The sequence below is a fragment of the Scyliorhinus torazame genome, chromosome 7 (assembly GCF_047496885.1).
Source record: "Scyliorhinus torazame isolate Kashiwa2021f chromosome 7, sScyTor2.1, whole genome shotgun sequence".
Taxonomy (NCBI): domain Eukaryota; kingdom Metazoa; phylum Chordata; class Chondrichthyes; order Carcharhiniformes; family Scyliorhinidae; genus Scyliorhinus; species Scyliorhinus torazame.
This window is the reverse complement of record NC_092713.1, coordinates 227,157,993-227,175,153: the sequence shown is the minus strand read 5'-3', so window position 1 is coordinate 227,175,153 and position 17,161 is coordinate 227,157,993. Positions and strand designations below refer to the sequence as shown.

Sequence of the window (17,161 nt, the reverse complement as noted above, 5' to 3'; positions counted from 1 at the left end):
GACGGCGTGTTTCACTTGTGATTTTAAAAATCGGGAAAGAGGCGCTGTAGCTGACGAGTGAGAGAGATGAGATAGGATATGCAGAGGGGTGACCGTGGGTTGCCGGACCTGCCACTGATAGGGCTGGCTGGGGGTGGGAATGTCTCCGCCAGGCCAGGGGGTGCAGTGGGGGGTGATGAATGAGTGGCCAGGGGCTGGGCAGTGGGGTCAGGGTGACCCCCCATGGGACCAGGGTGTCCAGGCATGGAACGCCATTGGCGCGGCCTGCAAAGACAGCCATCTTGCTGCGCACCCCACTGACCACACACGATGGCCATTGGTTGTGCAGAATGACACCGGCCATATGGGTGCCCCCACCCCACCATCCCCCCCGTAACCCAGCCCCCACCCACCAACCTATCCTTCACCCTCTAACCCACAAACTCTCCCCACCCCCCCAAACGGCCACCACCCGCTGGCAGGACATCACACTACCCACCCAAGAGTAACGTCCACAGTAGCCCATGCAGGAGGGTGCCAGGCGGGAGCTGCAGAGCGTACCACTGGCATGGGTAGTGAGAGCCAATGGTACCCCTGGCAGCAGGGATGGACATAAGGGCCAGATGCTACCATGGTACCGGGCACCGATGGGGCCAGGGGTGCAGTGGGCAGAGTTCCAGGGAACGGCTGGGGGGAAGATGGGCTGTGGGGGAGGGGCACATGCGGGGGCAGGGTCTGCAGTGCAGACCGGGGTCTCCATGTAGCCTAGTGAACCAGTTTGGAGACGGGGTATGCACCATGCCAACACGTCTGACTGTCACCCCGTGCAGAAATTGGACTTTGGAATTCAGCCAGGAATGGTGGCCTACATCCTAGTCACTGCAGCCCTGGGGGATGCACTGAGGCTGTACGAGCTGGAGCTGCTCAAGGAGAAACCTGCAGCAGCATAGCCTGCCCCAGAGGAACAGGAGGCAATCGGTGAGGATGGGGAGCTGGCCGCCCAACAGGCCGAGGTGGAGGTGGGAAGGAGGCTCCTCATGAGTATCGGCAGCGCTCGACAGTCAAGGACCTGCCGCATCAGGCATTCCTTCGAAGGCTCCGGCTGAGCAGGGGAACAGTGCAACACATCTGCCAGATCATGGTGCACCTGGCACCTCGGGGGTATGGGAGAGGGCACCCATTCACGGTGGCCATTAAGGTAACGGTCGCCCTGAACCTTTATGCTACGGGGTCCTCCCAGGCGCCGAATGGGGACCTGTCCGCAACCTGTTCCTGATCTCTTTGAGCCACACCCCAGCTGAGGGATTGGCTCCTGAGCGACAGGGCTTACCCGCTGCGGCCGTGGCTGATGACAGCTAATCAGAGGCCACAGACCAAAAGGGAGACCCACTACAATGACGTCCATACCGCGACCGGGGGTGTGGTCGAGTGGTACTTCAGCAGCCTGAAGATGCTGTTCAGGTGTCTGCTCAGGAGGGGCCGTCCAGTACAGTGCTAGGAGAGTCTCCCACATCGTCGTGGCCTGCTGCGTCCTTTACAACATCGCGCAGCAGAGGGGCGATGTGCTGGATAAGGAGGATGAACGCCAGGCCACGTACTACAAGGGGGATATGGAGGAGGAGGAGGATCGGCAGGTTATGTGGCTCAGGCAGGAACAGGAGGCCACACAACATGTGTGCCTGGGCCGGCGGGACACTCACGGGGCACTCTAGCCACCTCCAGATTCACCGACTAGGGGTGAAAGAGGGATGGAGGCAGGACACCGGAGCGGTAAGCGTTGGCTAAACTGGGGATCCTGGGCCAAGCCCACCCCAACGTCCGCCCATCCCCAACAACCCCCACCCCCAGCACCCCCTCTGCGGCCAGCGTAGCCCAACCCTGACCAGCCCATCCCTCACACTCCTCTGACAGAGCACCGAGGTACGTTGTGACATGTGTTTAATGTGAACAAGTGAACATATTTACAGCTTTGTGCCCTAGCCCCTAACAGTATCCTATGTCCTGCACCCATGCAAACTTAACTGGTGTCTACTTTTCTGGCCTTACAGGCCCTACTGCAATGCCTAGTTAGATCCCCAGGTGGTATATTAGGAGTGAAGACAGCCTGCTGCGATTCCGACCCTGTGACTTTGGTCCCCTTTGGCGTCCACCTATTGGGGTGACTGAGCCTGGATGGGCCCGGCTGCTGCTCGGGTTTCCAGGTGGCATGGTGGTGCCCTGTTCTGCCCACTGTGCATCAGGTGCGCCAGGGACAGGAGGGGGTGAATCCGAGGCACTGTGGTGATCCGGCACCTCCCCTGTGAGCGTCACTAGCAGGCGCCCCATCGCCCCCTCCTCCCTCTGGGTGGCCAATGGCCCCCGGGCTACTCCATGGGACAGGGGTGTGAACAGAGATATTCTCTGAGGCTCCGCTGCCACCTGTCGCTGCCAGTCCTGGAGGTCCACTCCCATCCCGACCAGGGTCTCGATACATGCGACCATGGAGATCAGGGAGTGGACCACCTCCCTCTGGGACTGCGCCACATCACTCTGCGACTGTAAATTCTATAAAGAGATCTGGCACCTTCTTATCAATCACCTCTTGATCAGGCTGTACAATCTTTTGCACCTCCTTCGCTTCACTTGGGCTTTCCTTTACCCCTTTCACAAACCCCAACTGGCTTATCCTGTTTTACCACATCAGCCTTCCCAGTGCTATTCTTCAACCACCAACACTGTGACTTTACATGGCCTAGTTTATTACAGTGAAAACATTTGAAACTTTTCATGTCTCTTTCACCCTCCTGGATTTCTTTTTCAGTTTGAGGTACACTCCCCTTATTATCTCCCATCAGATCACCTTTACCTTTACCACTTGAGTATTTCTCATGTCCCCAGTTTCTATCCCTCACAGGCTGAAACTGATGTCAGAAACCAAGCTTTGCTTTATGAAGTAATTCATAATCATCTGCCATTTCTGTTGCTCACCTCGCAGTTTTAACCCTCTGCTCTTCCACATGAGTTCTCACTACATCAGGAATTGAATTTTTTAACTCCTCCAAAAGCATAATTTCTCTGAGAGCTTCATACGTTTGGTCTATTTTCAAAGCCCTTATCCACCTTTCAAAATCACTCTGTTACAGCCTTTCAATCTCCTTGTGTGTTTGACCAAATTCTTTCTTTCAATTTCTAAACCTTTGTCTGTAGGCTTCAGGCACTAGTTCATATGCACCTAAGATGGATTTTTTTCACCTTCATACATCCCAGATACCTCCTCCGGTCGTGATGCAAACACTTCACTAGCCCTACCTACCCGCTTTGTTTGAATCAGTAATACCCACATGTCCTGAGGCCATTTCATTTATTTAGCCACCTTCTCAAATGAAATGAAAACGGCTTCCACCTCCTTCTCATCAAATCTTGGCAATGCTTGGACATATTTAAATAGATCCCCACCAAGCCTTCGACTTTGACGCTTTTTCTCACTATCCTCATCACTATCATTCAACTGTACGTTTCCCTTTACATCTGCCAATTTTAACTGACTATCATGTTTCATGACCCTTTCTGAAGTTCAAACTCTCTCTCTTTATCTTTTTCCCTGCTCTGTATCTCCCTTTCTCTTTCTTTTTGTTCTGCTAGGGCTCTTCTTTCTTTTCTCCTTCCTTCTCTCTCCTATTCTTTTTCCTCTCACTCTCTTTCTTTTTCCTCTCTCTCTCTTTCTTTTTCCTCTCTCTCTCTTTCTTTTTCCTCTCTCTCTTTCTTTTTCCTCTCTATCTCTTTCTCTCTCTTTTTCTTTTTCCTCTCCACCTCTTTCATATTCAAGCTGCTTTAATTCTTTCTCATGTTCCGTTTGTTTAAGTTGTAACTGAATTTTTGCCATTTCCAATGAGTCAAACTGTATCTCAGGCAACTTTAAATGCTTAGCCACCGCCATAATTACCTCACCTTTTCGAATTTTATCAGATAATGTTAACTGCAATGTTTTTGCCAAATCTAACAGTCTGCTTTTAGTCTCTGTCCGTAAGGTACTGCGTGTGACCGTCTCCACCCCCAAAACCTCAGAGCCTCTGAAAGCGCCATTGTCCACAATACACTCCCTACTTAAAATAAAATACCACACCTGAAAAGCAACCACAATATGCTCACCCCTCACTGTCTTTAAGTTCATTAAGCCAATCCAATGGATAGACTTTTATCCCGGACGAGCCCCCAGTTTGTTCTGGGCCAGGGTTTTGAGAACCACAAAGTGTATCATGGAGTTCACCTGACCCACAACTTTTAATAGATTGTGGTATGGGGAGCACACAGCCCACTCAACAGGTGTGGTGCAGTAGAAATGGAAAAGTATTTTTTAAAGCAAAACAATGTTTATTCTATGAACTCAAGTTAACCTTTTTGAAACAAACAGTGAACATCTTAGCAACCATCAATTCAAATACAACCCCCAAAGAATACAACACTAAGTAATCCATAAGCTGTCCTTTTAACACCATAAGACTTAAAACACCTTTTACCAGAAGCGCATCAGGTTAAAGCCACTACTGTTATTAGTTTTAAATCACCAGGATCGATTTACAGTCTTTAGATTACAGAGAGAGATTCATACACCTTCTGGCTGTGACTGCAGCTATCCAGCTCTGAAAACTAAACTAAAACAGACCCTGCAGCAAATAGCCTAAAGCGAAAGTAAAAAGCTGATAGACAGCCCAGCTCCACCCACTCTCTGACATCATTGCAGTAGTAAACACCCATTTCTTAAAGGTACTCTCACTACAGATATTTATTTACACACCCATTTATAAACACCCATTTCTTAAAGGTACTCTCACATGACAACAGAAGCATTTAATAATTGTATGAATGTGAATTTTAAAGTTCTAACAATGACAATGAATGAAGATATTATGCAGTACTTTGGGAAAACTATCTAGGATATATAAATTGTTAAAACTTCTGTAATATTCACTTTGTTCTTACATAATGCAGTTGGTTTTATATCACATTAACACATACTCCTATATAATGTTGCCTTTGGCAGTGATTCAAATATAAAAGGTCAATGAGAATTTGTTGTAAGGCTGTAAAAGTGTAACCCATGGTGGTTGTGCCAAATCTTTTTTGGGTGCAGGTTTACATATGGAGATGAATATTCTCACATTTTAATTTATTTTTACAGCGCAGGCGTACGTCTGAAACTTCTATCTCTCCTCCTGGATCTAGCATTTCTGGATCACCAAACCGGGTCATCTGTGTAAGTACCTTTAGCAATCTGGGACTAGAACTAACCAAGTGCAGTGAATCTTTTCAAGTTTTAAGGGAGATAGCAGGGGAATTCACAGAAGATCAATTTAATAAAAGTAATTCTACTTTTCCAGAGATAATCCCTTTATAACTACTTGGAGCTGTCACTCAAACTGTGAATTTACATGTCCACAGAGTGATAATGAAGCAATCAACAGTATTAATGTGATAATTATAACTCTCTGACTTATAGTAACAAACATCTATTGAAATTCCAAGTACCAATTTTTCAGCTGCACACATTTTTCAAAATGTCAAGAGCAGAGGTTTTAAATGTCTTGACAGTTTCACAGACCCTATCCACTTTTAATTCAGTCATGTCTACTTTTAACAATCTGAAAAGAGTACCTAACCTCTTCATAAGGTTGCTTGACATCTCCAAAAAATTTCAGAAGGTCATCTGCCAGATTGGACCTCTTAAATTTGTAAATTCCACAAGTTGTGTTTCAGAAACGTCAATGACAAAAGTTCCTTCTGATTGAAGACAGTTATGCTTTTATAATAATAATCATTATTAGTGTCACAAGTAGGCTTACCTTAACACTGCAATGAAGTTACTGTGAAAATTCCCTAGTTGCCACACTCTGCCGCCTGTTTGGGTACACCGAGAGAGAATTCAGAATGTCCAATTCACCTAACAGCATGTCATTCAGGACTTGTGGGAGGAAACCGGAGCACCCAGAGGAAACCCACGCTGACACGGGAAGAACGTGCAGACTCCTCACAGACAGTGACCCAAGCCGGAAATCAAACCCGGGTCGCTGGCGCTGTGAAGTAACAGTGCTCACCACTGTGCTACCGTGCATGAACTGCTGATGAATTAAATACATACCCACCCCATTCTCCCCCTCAGCCCCACCCAAGTTAAAATTGTGGGTGCTGGTTTCGGAGGCAAGCTTTCCGGAATCAGGGCTCCAGTGCCATTTTGGCTACAGCATGGAGACCTTCCATCTGTGTGAAAATTCAGGCCTAAGAGGGTAGCAAAATGAAAACTTCACTGCTCAAAACAGTTTAAACAAACTAACCACTTAGAAAGTCTAAACTATGCCCAGGAACTAATTGTTTTAAATTACTGAATCTATGATTGTCTACATACCTGTTGAACACATCTGTCATCCCACTGTCGTTATGGGTGCAAATATAACAGAAGTAACCTTCCTCCACCCTGCCCTTCTTCATTGCTGTCAACATGAGTTCTAACCTCTCTCTGGATAATCAATCCAATTGTTAATAGTCCCAGTTACTTCCACTGGATTGACAAGTTTTAGAAAGAAACTTAATTCAAGCTGTCACAAACTTCCCTGTGGCAGAACCAAGTAAAAAAATAAACTCAATCTTCTAATTTGCAAAATGGGTTGCTAGGAGATACTACAGATCTGGGGCGGGATTCTCCGACCCCCGCCGAGTCAGAGAATCGCCAGGGGTCGACGTGAATCCTGCCCCCGCCGGCTGCCGAATTCTCCGGCGCCGGAGATTCGGTGGGGGCGGGAATCACGCCGCACCGGTCGGCGGGCCCCCCCCCCCCCCCGGTGATTCTCTGACCGGGATGGCCCGAAGTCCCGCTCGTTCTATGCAGGTCCCGCCGGCGTAAATTAGAGTTGGTCCCTTACCGGCGGGACCTGGCGGCGTGGGCGGGCTCCAGGGCGATCTGGCCCCAGGGAGTGCCCCCACGGTGGCCTGGCCCGCGATCGGGGCCGTGGGGGCACTCTATTCCTACGCGCCGGCCGTGTAATCCTCCGTGATGGCCGACACGTAGGTGAACCCCCCCCCGCGCATGTACGGGGATGACGTCAGCAGCCGCTGACGCTCCCGATCATGCGCAGACCCGCTCCGGCTGGCAGAGTCCCTTCAGTCCCGGCTGGAGCGCCGCCAAAGGCCTTCCACGGCGGGGCACCAACCACTCCGGGGCGGGCCTAGCCCCTGAAGGTGCGGAGGATTCCGCACCTTTGGGGCGGCCCGCGCCGGAGTGGTTCACGCCACTCCGTCCTGCTGGGTCCCCCGCGCCCCGCCGGGTACGGGAGAATCCCGCCCAAGAGCTCCATAAATTGACATCTTCTTTCAAACCACTTGAGGAGGTATTGTGAATGATGTATCCACCCTTTTCTCTGAAGACCCTCGAAATCTAGCACATAGTCGATGAGATCCTTGAATACACTTGAAAGCCAGGACGTTTTATTCATAGAATGGGACATTTGTGAAATAAGCTTTGCCAAATTGTACTCAAAAGACATGCCCTGAGAGACAGCCCTGAAGGCTGCTTGCAGAATGACTTGAAATACAGATCTCACTCAGGATTTGAAAATCAATGACAAGTCCTGGATCATAAACTAGCACAATGTCGCACCATTTTCCATGTTCAGTTTGATTGCAAATAGCATTATGAACATCTATTAACTGCTGCCCTTGATGCATATTAAAAAGGAGATTTCCCCCGCATACTGCTACTTTGAACTCTTGTTGTAGCTAGGTTACTGTTACAGATACAAAGAAATGGCTCCTGGAATAGGGATATCATGGGGGGTATTAATTTACACCCATTGTGAGTGCTAAATTGATTGATAACTTTCTGACACTATCCAAACAAATAGAGGACAATATTGGGACTCATTGTAACTTAATTTTCACTCAGGAGCAATTGGATCAATTTTGCAGGGCTATATCTCATGCCCCAAAGATGCCTGAAACATACTCAACCACAAATGTCAGAGAGGTCTACAGCACAGAAAGGACCCTTCAGCCCATCCCGTCTGCGCCGGTCAAAAAACAACCACCTAACTATTCTAATCCTATTTTCCAGCACTTGGTCCGTAGCCCTGTATACCTTGGCATCGCAAGTGCACATCTAAATACTACTTCAGTGTTACGAGGGCTCTGCCTCCACCACCCTTTCAGGCAACGAGTTCCAGACTCCCACCACGTTCTGGGTGAAAACGCTTTTCCTCACAATACCTCTAAACCTCCTGCCCTTTACTTTAAAACTATGCCCCCTGGTCATTGATCCCTCCACCAAGGGGAAATGTTTCTTCCTCTCTACTCTATCTATGCCCCTCATAATTTTATACATCTCAACCATGACCCCCTCGGTCTCCTCTGCCCAAGGAAAATAACTTCAGTCTATCCAATCTCCCTTCATTGCTAAAACTCTCCAGGCTAGACAACATCCTGGTAAACCTCCTCTGTACCGTTTCCAGTGCTATCACATCCCTCCTATAATGTGGATTCCAGAACTGCACACAATACTCTAGCTGTGGTCTAACCAGCGTTTTATAACCTCCCTGCTCTTAAATTCTATGCGTCGGCTAATAAAGATAAGTATACCATCTGCCTTCTAAACCACTGTATCACTGCTACCTTAAGGGACATCAGATGATTTTTCAGATGTTGTTTATAGCCAACTAAAACAGGTGTTAGGGCCCATGCAAATATGAATTAGAGGCCTAATTTAGGATCCGTTCAGAGATTTGCCAGTGCTGAGTGGAGTAGACACTGGACTGCCACACTCAGGATCTGTCTCCATGTGATCTAACAACATACTTTAATGTGCATCTTGATTTGTTCCCAAAATCAAATTTAACCTTTGCTATACTCCAGGGTCAAGTGACCACCTTCACATCTGGGATTGTGACCTGTATTTTTATACCTCGATTGCTGAGCTTAAATCAAAAATTACAGGGCTCTTCTTGTGATATTGTGTTTGAAAGGATATAGATCCTGCTCTCTAGAATAAATCTGACTTTTAATGTCCATGACCAGGGTCAATGATATATTGTAGCTGATTAAGTCAAGTTCAATTATTATTATGTGAGATTTAACAATGTTTTGGGGAACTGCAATTCCATTTATTTACAATTAAGGAAATTGATTTAGTGCATTTTCCCACAGAACAGAATGGATTCCATAAGTTGTAGAAAGCCATTCTTCGAAAGGGGATGACCACTCAGTGTAATGATTTCCACAACGTGAAGCAACACTGTCCAACAGCTCACTTTCACTGCAACGATTCTCTGATTCTTTCTGTTTAGCAATGAAAGTCTAACACTGCTACCTCTGCACAAAACAGTTTCAATATCTCCAGTGTGATAGTTTCAATAACTAACGGCTTAAAATTAGAATCTAATGACTTAAAATCATTTTCTTTCCATTTTCACTTTCTCTGTATCTAATATTTTCTTCTGATTTCCTCTCTTCTTCTCTTCCTACTCTCTTTATTTCAGGCCAAGGTGGATAATGAAATACTTGACTATAGGGATCTGGCCGCTCTTCCCAAAGTTAAAACTATCTATGACATTCAGCGTCCTGATCTGGTTTCCTACGAGCCATATTTCAAATACGCATCAGAAGACAGGCTTGAAAGGCATAGTTTCGGGGAGGTACTGTGCAACTGAGCAAGATTCATTTTTACGTGGAATGTTCATTCTGCCCGACGTTCTGAGCACTTGTTACATTCAAACGTTACTCAAGATTAGGTGTATGGTTTGTTTTCCTGGTGTCGCCTATTGTTTGTTTTGAAATTCCACCAGTGGGATGTAACACTAGCATGACTAATTTCTCTCCTTCTGCCAACTCCTATATTGTTCAGCAGCACCTCTGGCTAAAAAGTCATTCTGACATGCAACAGGTTTAATCTGAAAAAAACCCCACTTGTCTATCTGAATTTGCATATGAATGGCAATAAATTTATTTTTAAAATTTTTCCAATTAAGGGGCAATTTAGAGTGGCCAATCCACCTACCCTGCACATGTTTGGGTTGTGGGGGCGGGGTGCGACCCACGCAGACAAGGGGAGAATGTGCAAACGCCACACGTAAAGTGACCTTGGGCCGGAATCGAACCCAGATCCTCGGCACTGTGAGGCAGCAGTGTTAACCACTGCATCACCGTGCCACCCTAATTACATTTTTTTTAAACAATGAATATTGAATGACGTTCTCTTAGACCTGAGAGCATACTCCTTATCTGCTATTAACATTTCATTAAATTTATGAAGAATATAAATGAATATTGGTTAACAGCTTCTTAACTAATCTTACTTCCCTTAAGCATATCTCTTATTTACATTTTAAAAATTAATTTACCGGATGTGGGCGTCGCTGGACAGTCCAGCATTAATTGCCCATCCCTAGTTGCCCTTCAGAGAAAAAAAAGCTTCTTAATTAATCTTACTTCCCTTTAGCATATCTCTTATTTACATGACATGACTTGCATAGATTGGAATGTGCCTTTAGAAATAGGGGCATTAGAAGAAATTCTATTCAAGTTAAAGCATTTTTATAGGTTTAAATTGCATCAGGTTTTTGAAAAAATGTAGCTGGGACATTCCTTGGAGCTGCCACCGTAACCTCACTGGAAACCCTGTTTATACTGCAATTACAACCTCATCTGGAATACTGCATAAAGTTTGGTCCCCTTACCTAAAAATCATTAAGCAATGTTGGAGGCAGTCCAAAGGAGATTCACCAGGCTAATGCCGGGGATGAGAGGGTTGTCCTATCAAGAGAGACTAAATAGTCTGGGTCTGTATTCCTTGGAGTTTAGAAGAGTGAGAGGTGACCTTATTCAAGCCTGTAAGGTCCTGAGGGGGCTTGACAGGGTAGATGGTGAGATATTTTCACTAATGGGAGATTCTCGAACAAGGAGTCACAGCTACAAGATAAAGGACCAGTCATTTAAAACTGAGGTACTTTCTTGCAGAGGGTGGTGAATCTCTGGAATTCTCTGCCCCGGATGGTGCTGGAGTTTGGATCATTCGAAGTATTTGAAGTGGAGGTGGATAAATATTTGATAATTCGAGGAATAGAGGGATATGGGGAAATGGCATGGAAAAGGAGTGGAGGCCAGCATAAATCAGCCACGATCGTATTGAATGGTGGGGCAGGCTGAAGGCCTCGTGGCCTACTCCTGCTTCTATTTCTTTTGTACAACTGTGGAACAGGAAAAGCTCTGAGGATCTTCCTCAACCTCTTTAATTTATTATTTATTTAGGAAAATAGAGTCAGTGTAAAATAACTTATTTAGTCTATAATTCCTCATTACGCTAAGTGCAAGTAGTAGAGTCAACTCCATTTTAAAAAATAAATTTAGAGTACCCAAATATTTTTTTCCAATTAAGGGGCAATTTAGCGTGGCCAATTCACCTAACCTGCACATCTTTGTGTTGTGGGGGCGAAACCCACGCAAACACGGGGAGAATGTGCACACAGACAGTGACCCAGAGCCAGGATCGAACCTGAGACCTCGCCACTGTGAGGCAGCAATGCTAATCGCTGTGCCACCGAGTTGCCCTGAGTCAACTCCAATAAAGTGAGTCCTTGTAAGCATTTCGAAAGCGAATGCTAAATTTTAATTTGTATCTATCTATTCCATTTACTCCTGATAATAAAACAGTTTTATCAATTTACTGCTCTTCATTCAATTCCTCCCACGGTTAATCACCTTTGGCTGAATTTAATGCGGATAGCGGTGGCCCCGACAACAGGCCAGATAGCTAGTGATCATACCACCTCATAATTTCCAGGACCCCTGACCCAATTGTGTGTCCATCAGGAGATCTACTGCCCAGTGAGAGTCTCTCGTCCTTTAAGGGATGATTAAAGGGATAATCCCAATCGGAGGACCCGGCAGCTCTACAATCCTAGCCGCACCACTACATGTGATGGTCGCTGTTGGGTCTGCACCCTGCCCAGAGCAGCATTGTGGATGCTGCCCTGAATCCTGGGTGAGTGGGTGCTGAATGGCCAGGGCCACTTGGATAGGACTCGCCGAGGTGGGTGTCGGTGGTGAGGACAGGAATGGGTGTTTCTACGGAGGTAGCCCTTGCTGCCAGAAGGTGCCTTCCATGGGCTACAGGTGCCCAATCAAGAGGGCCTCTTCCTGCCGGGCCCACAGGCATGCCGCCAATCTTTGCTGAGCAGCCTCCTAACACAGTGAAGGGTCACTCCCCGCGTCAACCCCCGAAACCCCACCACTGCTTGAATGTTAACGACTGAAGGAGGAGACCCTTAAGTGACCCTTAATTGGACACTTTAGAGCCTCAATTGGTCTTCAGGTGAACCTATCCCACCATTGAGATAAGTCTCTTCGGATTTTATGCCCACCCCCCCCCTCCCCCACCCAACCTTGTAACCATGCTCATGGGCCACATTAAATTCTGCCCAATTTTGCAGTAAGCCACAGCAAGTTAAAAGTAATATCTTCTCATGCAATCCTACACATTCAAACTAGTTTATGGCAGAGGTTTTATCATGATAAGTAAATAAATTGTGGAAAAATGAATCACGCACTTAATTGAGGTTGATTATTATAACGGGGGAAAACTCAGTAATCCATCACCTAACAATCTGGTTTGTAATTTGCCTCTGATTAATGTGTGTAATGTCCGTGGCATGGTTTTGTACTAAATGCTATCTTATTCTTTTGTTGTAGTCACTTGGGATGCTGTCACCATATTCACAGGTAATTCCAATCAGTTTCTTTATTTTGTCTCAGAAGATCTTTCAACAAGAAACAAAATGTATTATTTTAAATTCCTTTCTTACGGGATGTCGGCTTCGCTGGCTTGGCCAGCATTTGATGCCTATCCCTAATTGCCCTTGAGAAGGGGCATTGTCCCAATAGCAGGGGTGGGGAATGTTCAATATTATTCACATTTTTTTGTTAGACAGAGGATGATGTCAGGAAATTCTGCACAGGTTATTTATGACTGAGTTCTGCACAAAACATTCACGAGAAAGGGGCAACCTATGCTTCAGATTATCCATTTAGTACCAGGAATTAACATTCTGCTTTCTTAGACCAAAAGTTTACTTCCTCCCCGAACACAACCCCAAAAAGTCTGGATTATGCCAAAATATTGATAGAATGTGCAAAGATACTGGAGGGGTTGAATGTATGGCTGCTAAATTATCTCATGTAGATTTCCAGAAGGCATTTGATAAGGTGTCACATCAAAGGTTATTGCAGAAAATAAAAGCTCACGGTGTAAGGGGCAACATACTGGCATGGATAGAGTATTGGGTGGCTAACAGCATTTTCAGGTTGACAAGATAGAATGAGTAGTGTTCCCCACATGTCAGTGTTGGGTCCTCAACTGTTTATTATTAATATAAATGACTTGGATGGGATAATTGCTTAATTATCTGATGACAAAAAGAGAGGTAGGAAAGTAAGATGTGAAGAGTACATAAGGAGGCTACAAAGGCATATAGATAGGTTAAGTGCGTGGGTAAAGATCTGACAAATGGAGTATAATGTGGGAAAATGTGAATTTGTCCATTTTGACAGGAAGAATAAAAAAAGAAGCGTATTATCTAAATGGTGAGAGATTGCAGATCTGAGATGCAAAGGGATCTGGGTGACCTATTGCATGAATCACAAAAGCCTAGTGTGCAGGTACAGCAAGTAATTATGAAAGCTAATAAAATGCTATTGTTTATTGTGAGGGAAACTGCATACAAAAGAGGGGAGGAGGTATGCTGCAGTTATATAGGACTTTGGTGAGAACACACCTGGAGAACTGTGTACAGTCTTAGTCTTCTTATTTAGAGAAGGATGTGAATTCATTGGAAGCAGTTCATTGAACATTTACTAGGCTGATATCTGGAATGGATGGGTTGTCTTATGAGTAAAGGTTGGACAGGCTAGACTTGTATCAGCTGGGGTTCCGAAGAGTAAGTGGGGACTTGATTAAAATATATAAGACCCTGATTGGTCTTGGCAGGGTGGAAGTGGAAAGAATATTACTTCTTGTGGGAGAATCTAGAACTAGGCATCACTGTTCAGAAATAAGGGGTCAAATGAGCTACTCTTGCTCCCGTTTCATATTCTTCTGAAATTCAATGAATACGAACATGAGAGGCCATGGGTACAATTTAACTAAATGGGAACAAAGACCCACAGTGGGGGCGTTTAGCGGCATGTTTCCCAGCGCTTGCAGCACCGAGAAACACCCCGTGATTTAACGCGTCCCCGGTTATATAAGGGCCCAAGTGGGCCTACGGAAGCCGCGGCCACTCATAGCCCTGTTTTCTGCACTGAGGAGCTCTGCTTGCCGGAATTCCCCAGTGTAGTGAGAGATCAGGGGCGAGATTCTCCGACCCCCCGCCGGGTCGGAGAATCGCCGGGGGCTGGCGTGAATCCCGCCCCCGCCGGTTGCCGAATTGTCCAGCACCGGGTATTCGGCGGGGGCGGGAATCCCGCCACGCCGGTTGGCGGGGCCCCCCCCCGCGATTCTCCGGCCCGGATGGGCCGAAGTCCCGCCGCTAAAATGCCTGTCCCGCCGGCGTAGATTAAACCACCTACCTTACCGGCGGGACAAGGCGGCGCGGGCGGGCTCCGGGGTCCTGGGGGGGGCGCGGGGCGATCTGGCCCCGGGGGGTGCCCCCACGGTGGCCTGGCCCACGATTGGGGCCCACCGATCCGCGGGCGGGCCTGTGCCGTGGGGGCACTCTTTCCTTTCCGCCTTCGCCGCGGTCTCCACCATGGCGGAAGCGGAAGAGACTTCCTCCACTGCACATGCGCGGGAATGCCGTCAGCGGCCGCTAACGTTCCCGCGCATGCGCCGCCCGGAGATGTCATTTCCGCGCCAGTTGGCGGGGCACCAAAGGCCTTTTCCGCCAGCTGGCGGGGCGGAAATTCGTCCGGCGCCGACCTAGCCCCTTAAGGTTGGGGCTCGGCCCCCCAAGATGCAGAGCATTCCGCATCTTTGGGGCGGCGCGATGCCCGACTGATTTGCTCCGTTTTGGGCACCAGTCGGCAGACATCGCGCCGATACCGGAGAATTTCGCCCCTTGATCCCATCTTTAAATGGCATCCCAATCTCTAGAGCCCCCGACCGGATCCCTGAACCCCCCCAACTCACTATGAAGGGGTCCCCAGGCCCCCCAACACCCACGCAGGACACCCCCAGCCCCTTTGGCGCCATCTGAAAAATGGCAGCTCGGCACCTTGGCAGTGCCATCTGAGCAGTGCCAGGCTGGTACTGCCAGGGTGCCCAAGTGACACCAGCAGTGCAAGGGTGCCACCATGCCCAGTAGTCAAGCACCTGGGGCCTCTGATCCCCTGGGAGACCCCCACATGTGCCATTCCATCTGGTCCCCAGTTGTGGCGGCCTGTACAAGGCATTGTGAGCCGGGTAGATCCTGGGAGCGGGGTTTCCCGGTTTCTATTGGCCACGTTGTGCTGCGATGCGCTGCTTTTCAGGCACCCGATATTACTGGAACATATAAGATCCTGAGAGGATTTGACAGACTGGATACTGAAAAGATGCTATCCCTTTTTGTTTTTGATTTGATTGATTTGATTTGATTTATTTATTGTCACATGTACCGAAGTACAGTGAAAAATATTTTTCTGCAGCCAAGGAAACATACACAATACGTACCTAGTGGACAACGAAGAATAGTAGATAGTTATAGTGAATGCAAAAAAGTACACAGTACAACAACAAGTAAGTAATTGGTAACAGAGCAGAACAAGGACCAAACAAAGCCAATACGACATGAGCAAGAGCAGGATAGGGTGCCATGAATAGTGTCTTACAGGGAACAGATCAGTCCGAAGGAGAGTCATTGAGGAGTCTAGTAGCTGTGGGGAAGAAGCTGTTCCTAAGTCTAGATGTGCGAGTCTTCAGACTTCTGTATCTTCTGCCTGATGGAAGGGTCTGGAAGAGGGAAATGTCTGGGTGCGAGGAGTCTCTGACAATGCTGTCTGCCTTCCTGAGGCAGTGGGAGGTGTCAAGTCCAAATTGCAGAGTTTGGTTATTAGTCTTGTCGGGATGATGGTGTTGAAGGAGGAGCTGTAGTCTATGAATAGCAGTCTGACGTACGTGTCCTTGTTGTCGAGGTGTTTGAGTGTTGATTGTAGAGCCAGGGAGATAGCATCTGCTGTGTACCGGTTGCGGCGATCGGAAAACTGCAATGGATCGAGACCGTCTGGGAGGCTGGTGTTGATCTGTCTCATGATTAATCACTCAAAGCATTTCATGATAACAGATGTCAGGAACACCGGTCGGCAGTCATTGAAGCATGCTACCTTGTTCTTCTTTGGTACTGGTATTAAGGGGGTCTTCTTGAAGAAGGTGGGAACCTTGGAGCGCAGAAGTGAGGTGTTGAAGATGTCTGCGAATACACTCGCCAGCTGGTCTATGCAGGATCTGAGTGCTCGCCCAGGGACTCCGTCGGGGCCTGTCGCTTTCTGCGAGGTCACTTTCAAGAAGGCAGCTCTTACCTCTGAGGCTGTAATAGTGAGTATAGGTGTGTCCAGGGCTGTTGGGGCAGGGGAACTGATGCATTGGCTGACTGTTCAAAGTGGGCATAGAACTTGTTCGTTCATCGGGGAGAGATGCTCCAGCACCAGAGATCCTGCCTGGCCTTGCTTTGTAGCCTTTGATCTCGTGTAAGCCCCGCCATAGACATCGTGGATTTGTGTTGTTGGCCTGCGACTCTAGTTTGGTCCGATATTGTCTTTTGGTGTCCCTGATGGCTGTATGTATGTCGTACCTAGATTTCTTACATAGGTCAAGGTTGTCAGATTTGAATGCCTCCATCCGTGACTTGAGCAGGGAGTGAACCCTTCAGTTAAGCCAGGGTTTCCGATTGGGGAACACCCGTATTGTGTTCTTTGGTACACAGTCCTCAACACATTTACTGATGAAATCTGTGATGGTGGTTGTGTACTCGTCCAGGTTAGCTGCCGCAGCCGTGAATATGGACCAGTCCACAGACTCCAAGCAGGCGTGGAGGATATCCTCTGATGCCTCGGGCCAGCACTGCACGTTTTTTTTGACTAGCTCAGTGTGGTAGTATGTATTGGGGATCATGTGGGACTGGAAGCCCTAATGTCATTGGCTGACAGATCCCGGGTCCTGGTTGGCCGTTGACCTCTAGCTCCGCCCTGAAGGCGG

At 47.5% G+C, this 17,161-nt stretch overlaps 1 protein-coding gene across 6 annotated transcripts in view; it reads left to right on the top strand.

The window, feature by feature from the left end:
- ablim3 (actin binding LIM protein family, member 3) overlaps positions 1–17,161 on the top strand; it is a 514,512-nt gene that overhangs the window by 389,726 nt on the left and 107,625 nt on the right. For 5 of the 6 annotated variants that reach the window (XR_011948320.1, XR_011948319.1, XR_011948322.1 and 2 more), the window contains exons 9-11: positions 5,138–5,212; positions 9,477–9,632; positions 12,685–12,714. Coding sequence is in view for 1 of the 6 variants with exons in the window: in XM_072512118.1 (XP_072368219.1) it covers positions 5,138–5,212; positions 9,477–9,632; positions 12,685–12,714 (261 nt within the window). In the remaining 5 variants the exon portion in view is untranslated. The remainder of the gene's footprint in view (positions 1–5,137; positions 5,213–9,476; positions 9,633–12,684; positions 12,715–17,161) is intronic. The other variant, XR_011948323.1, reaches the window with a different exon arrangement.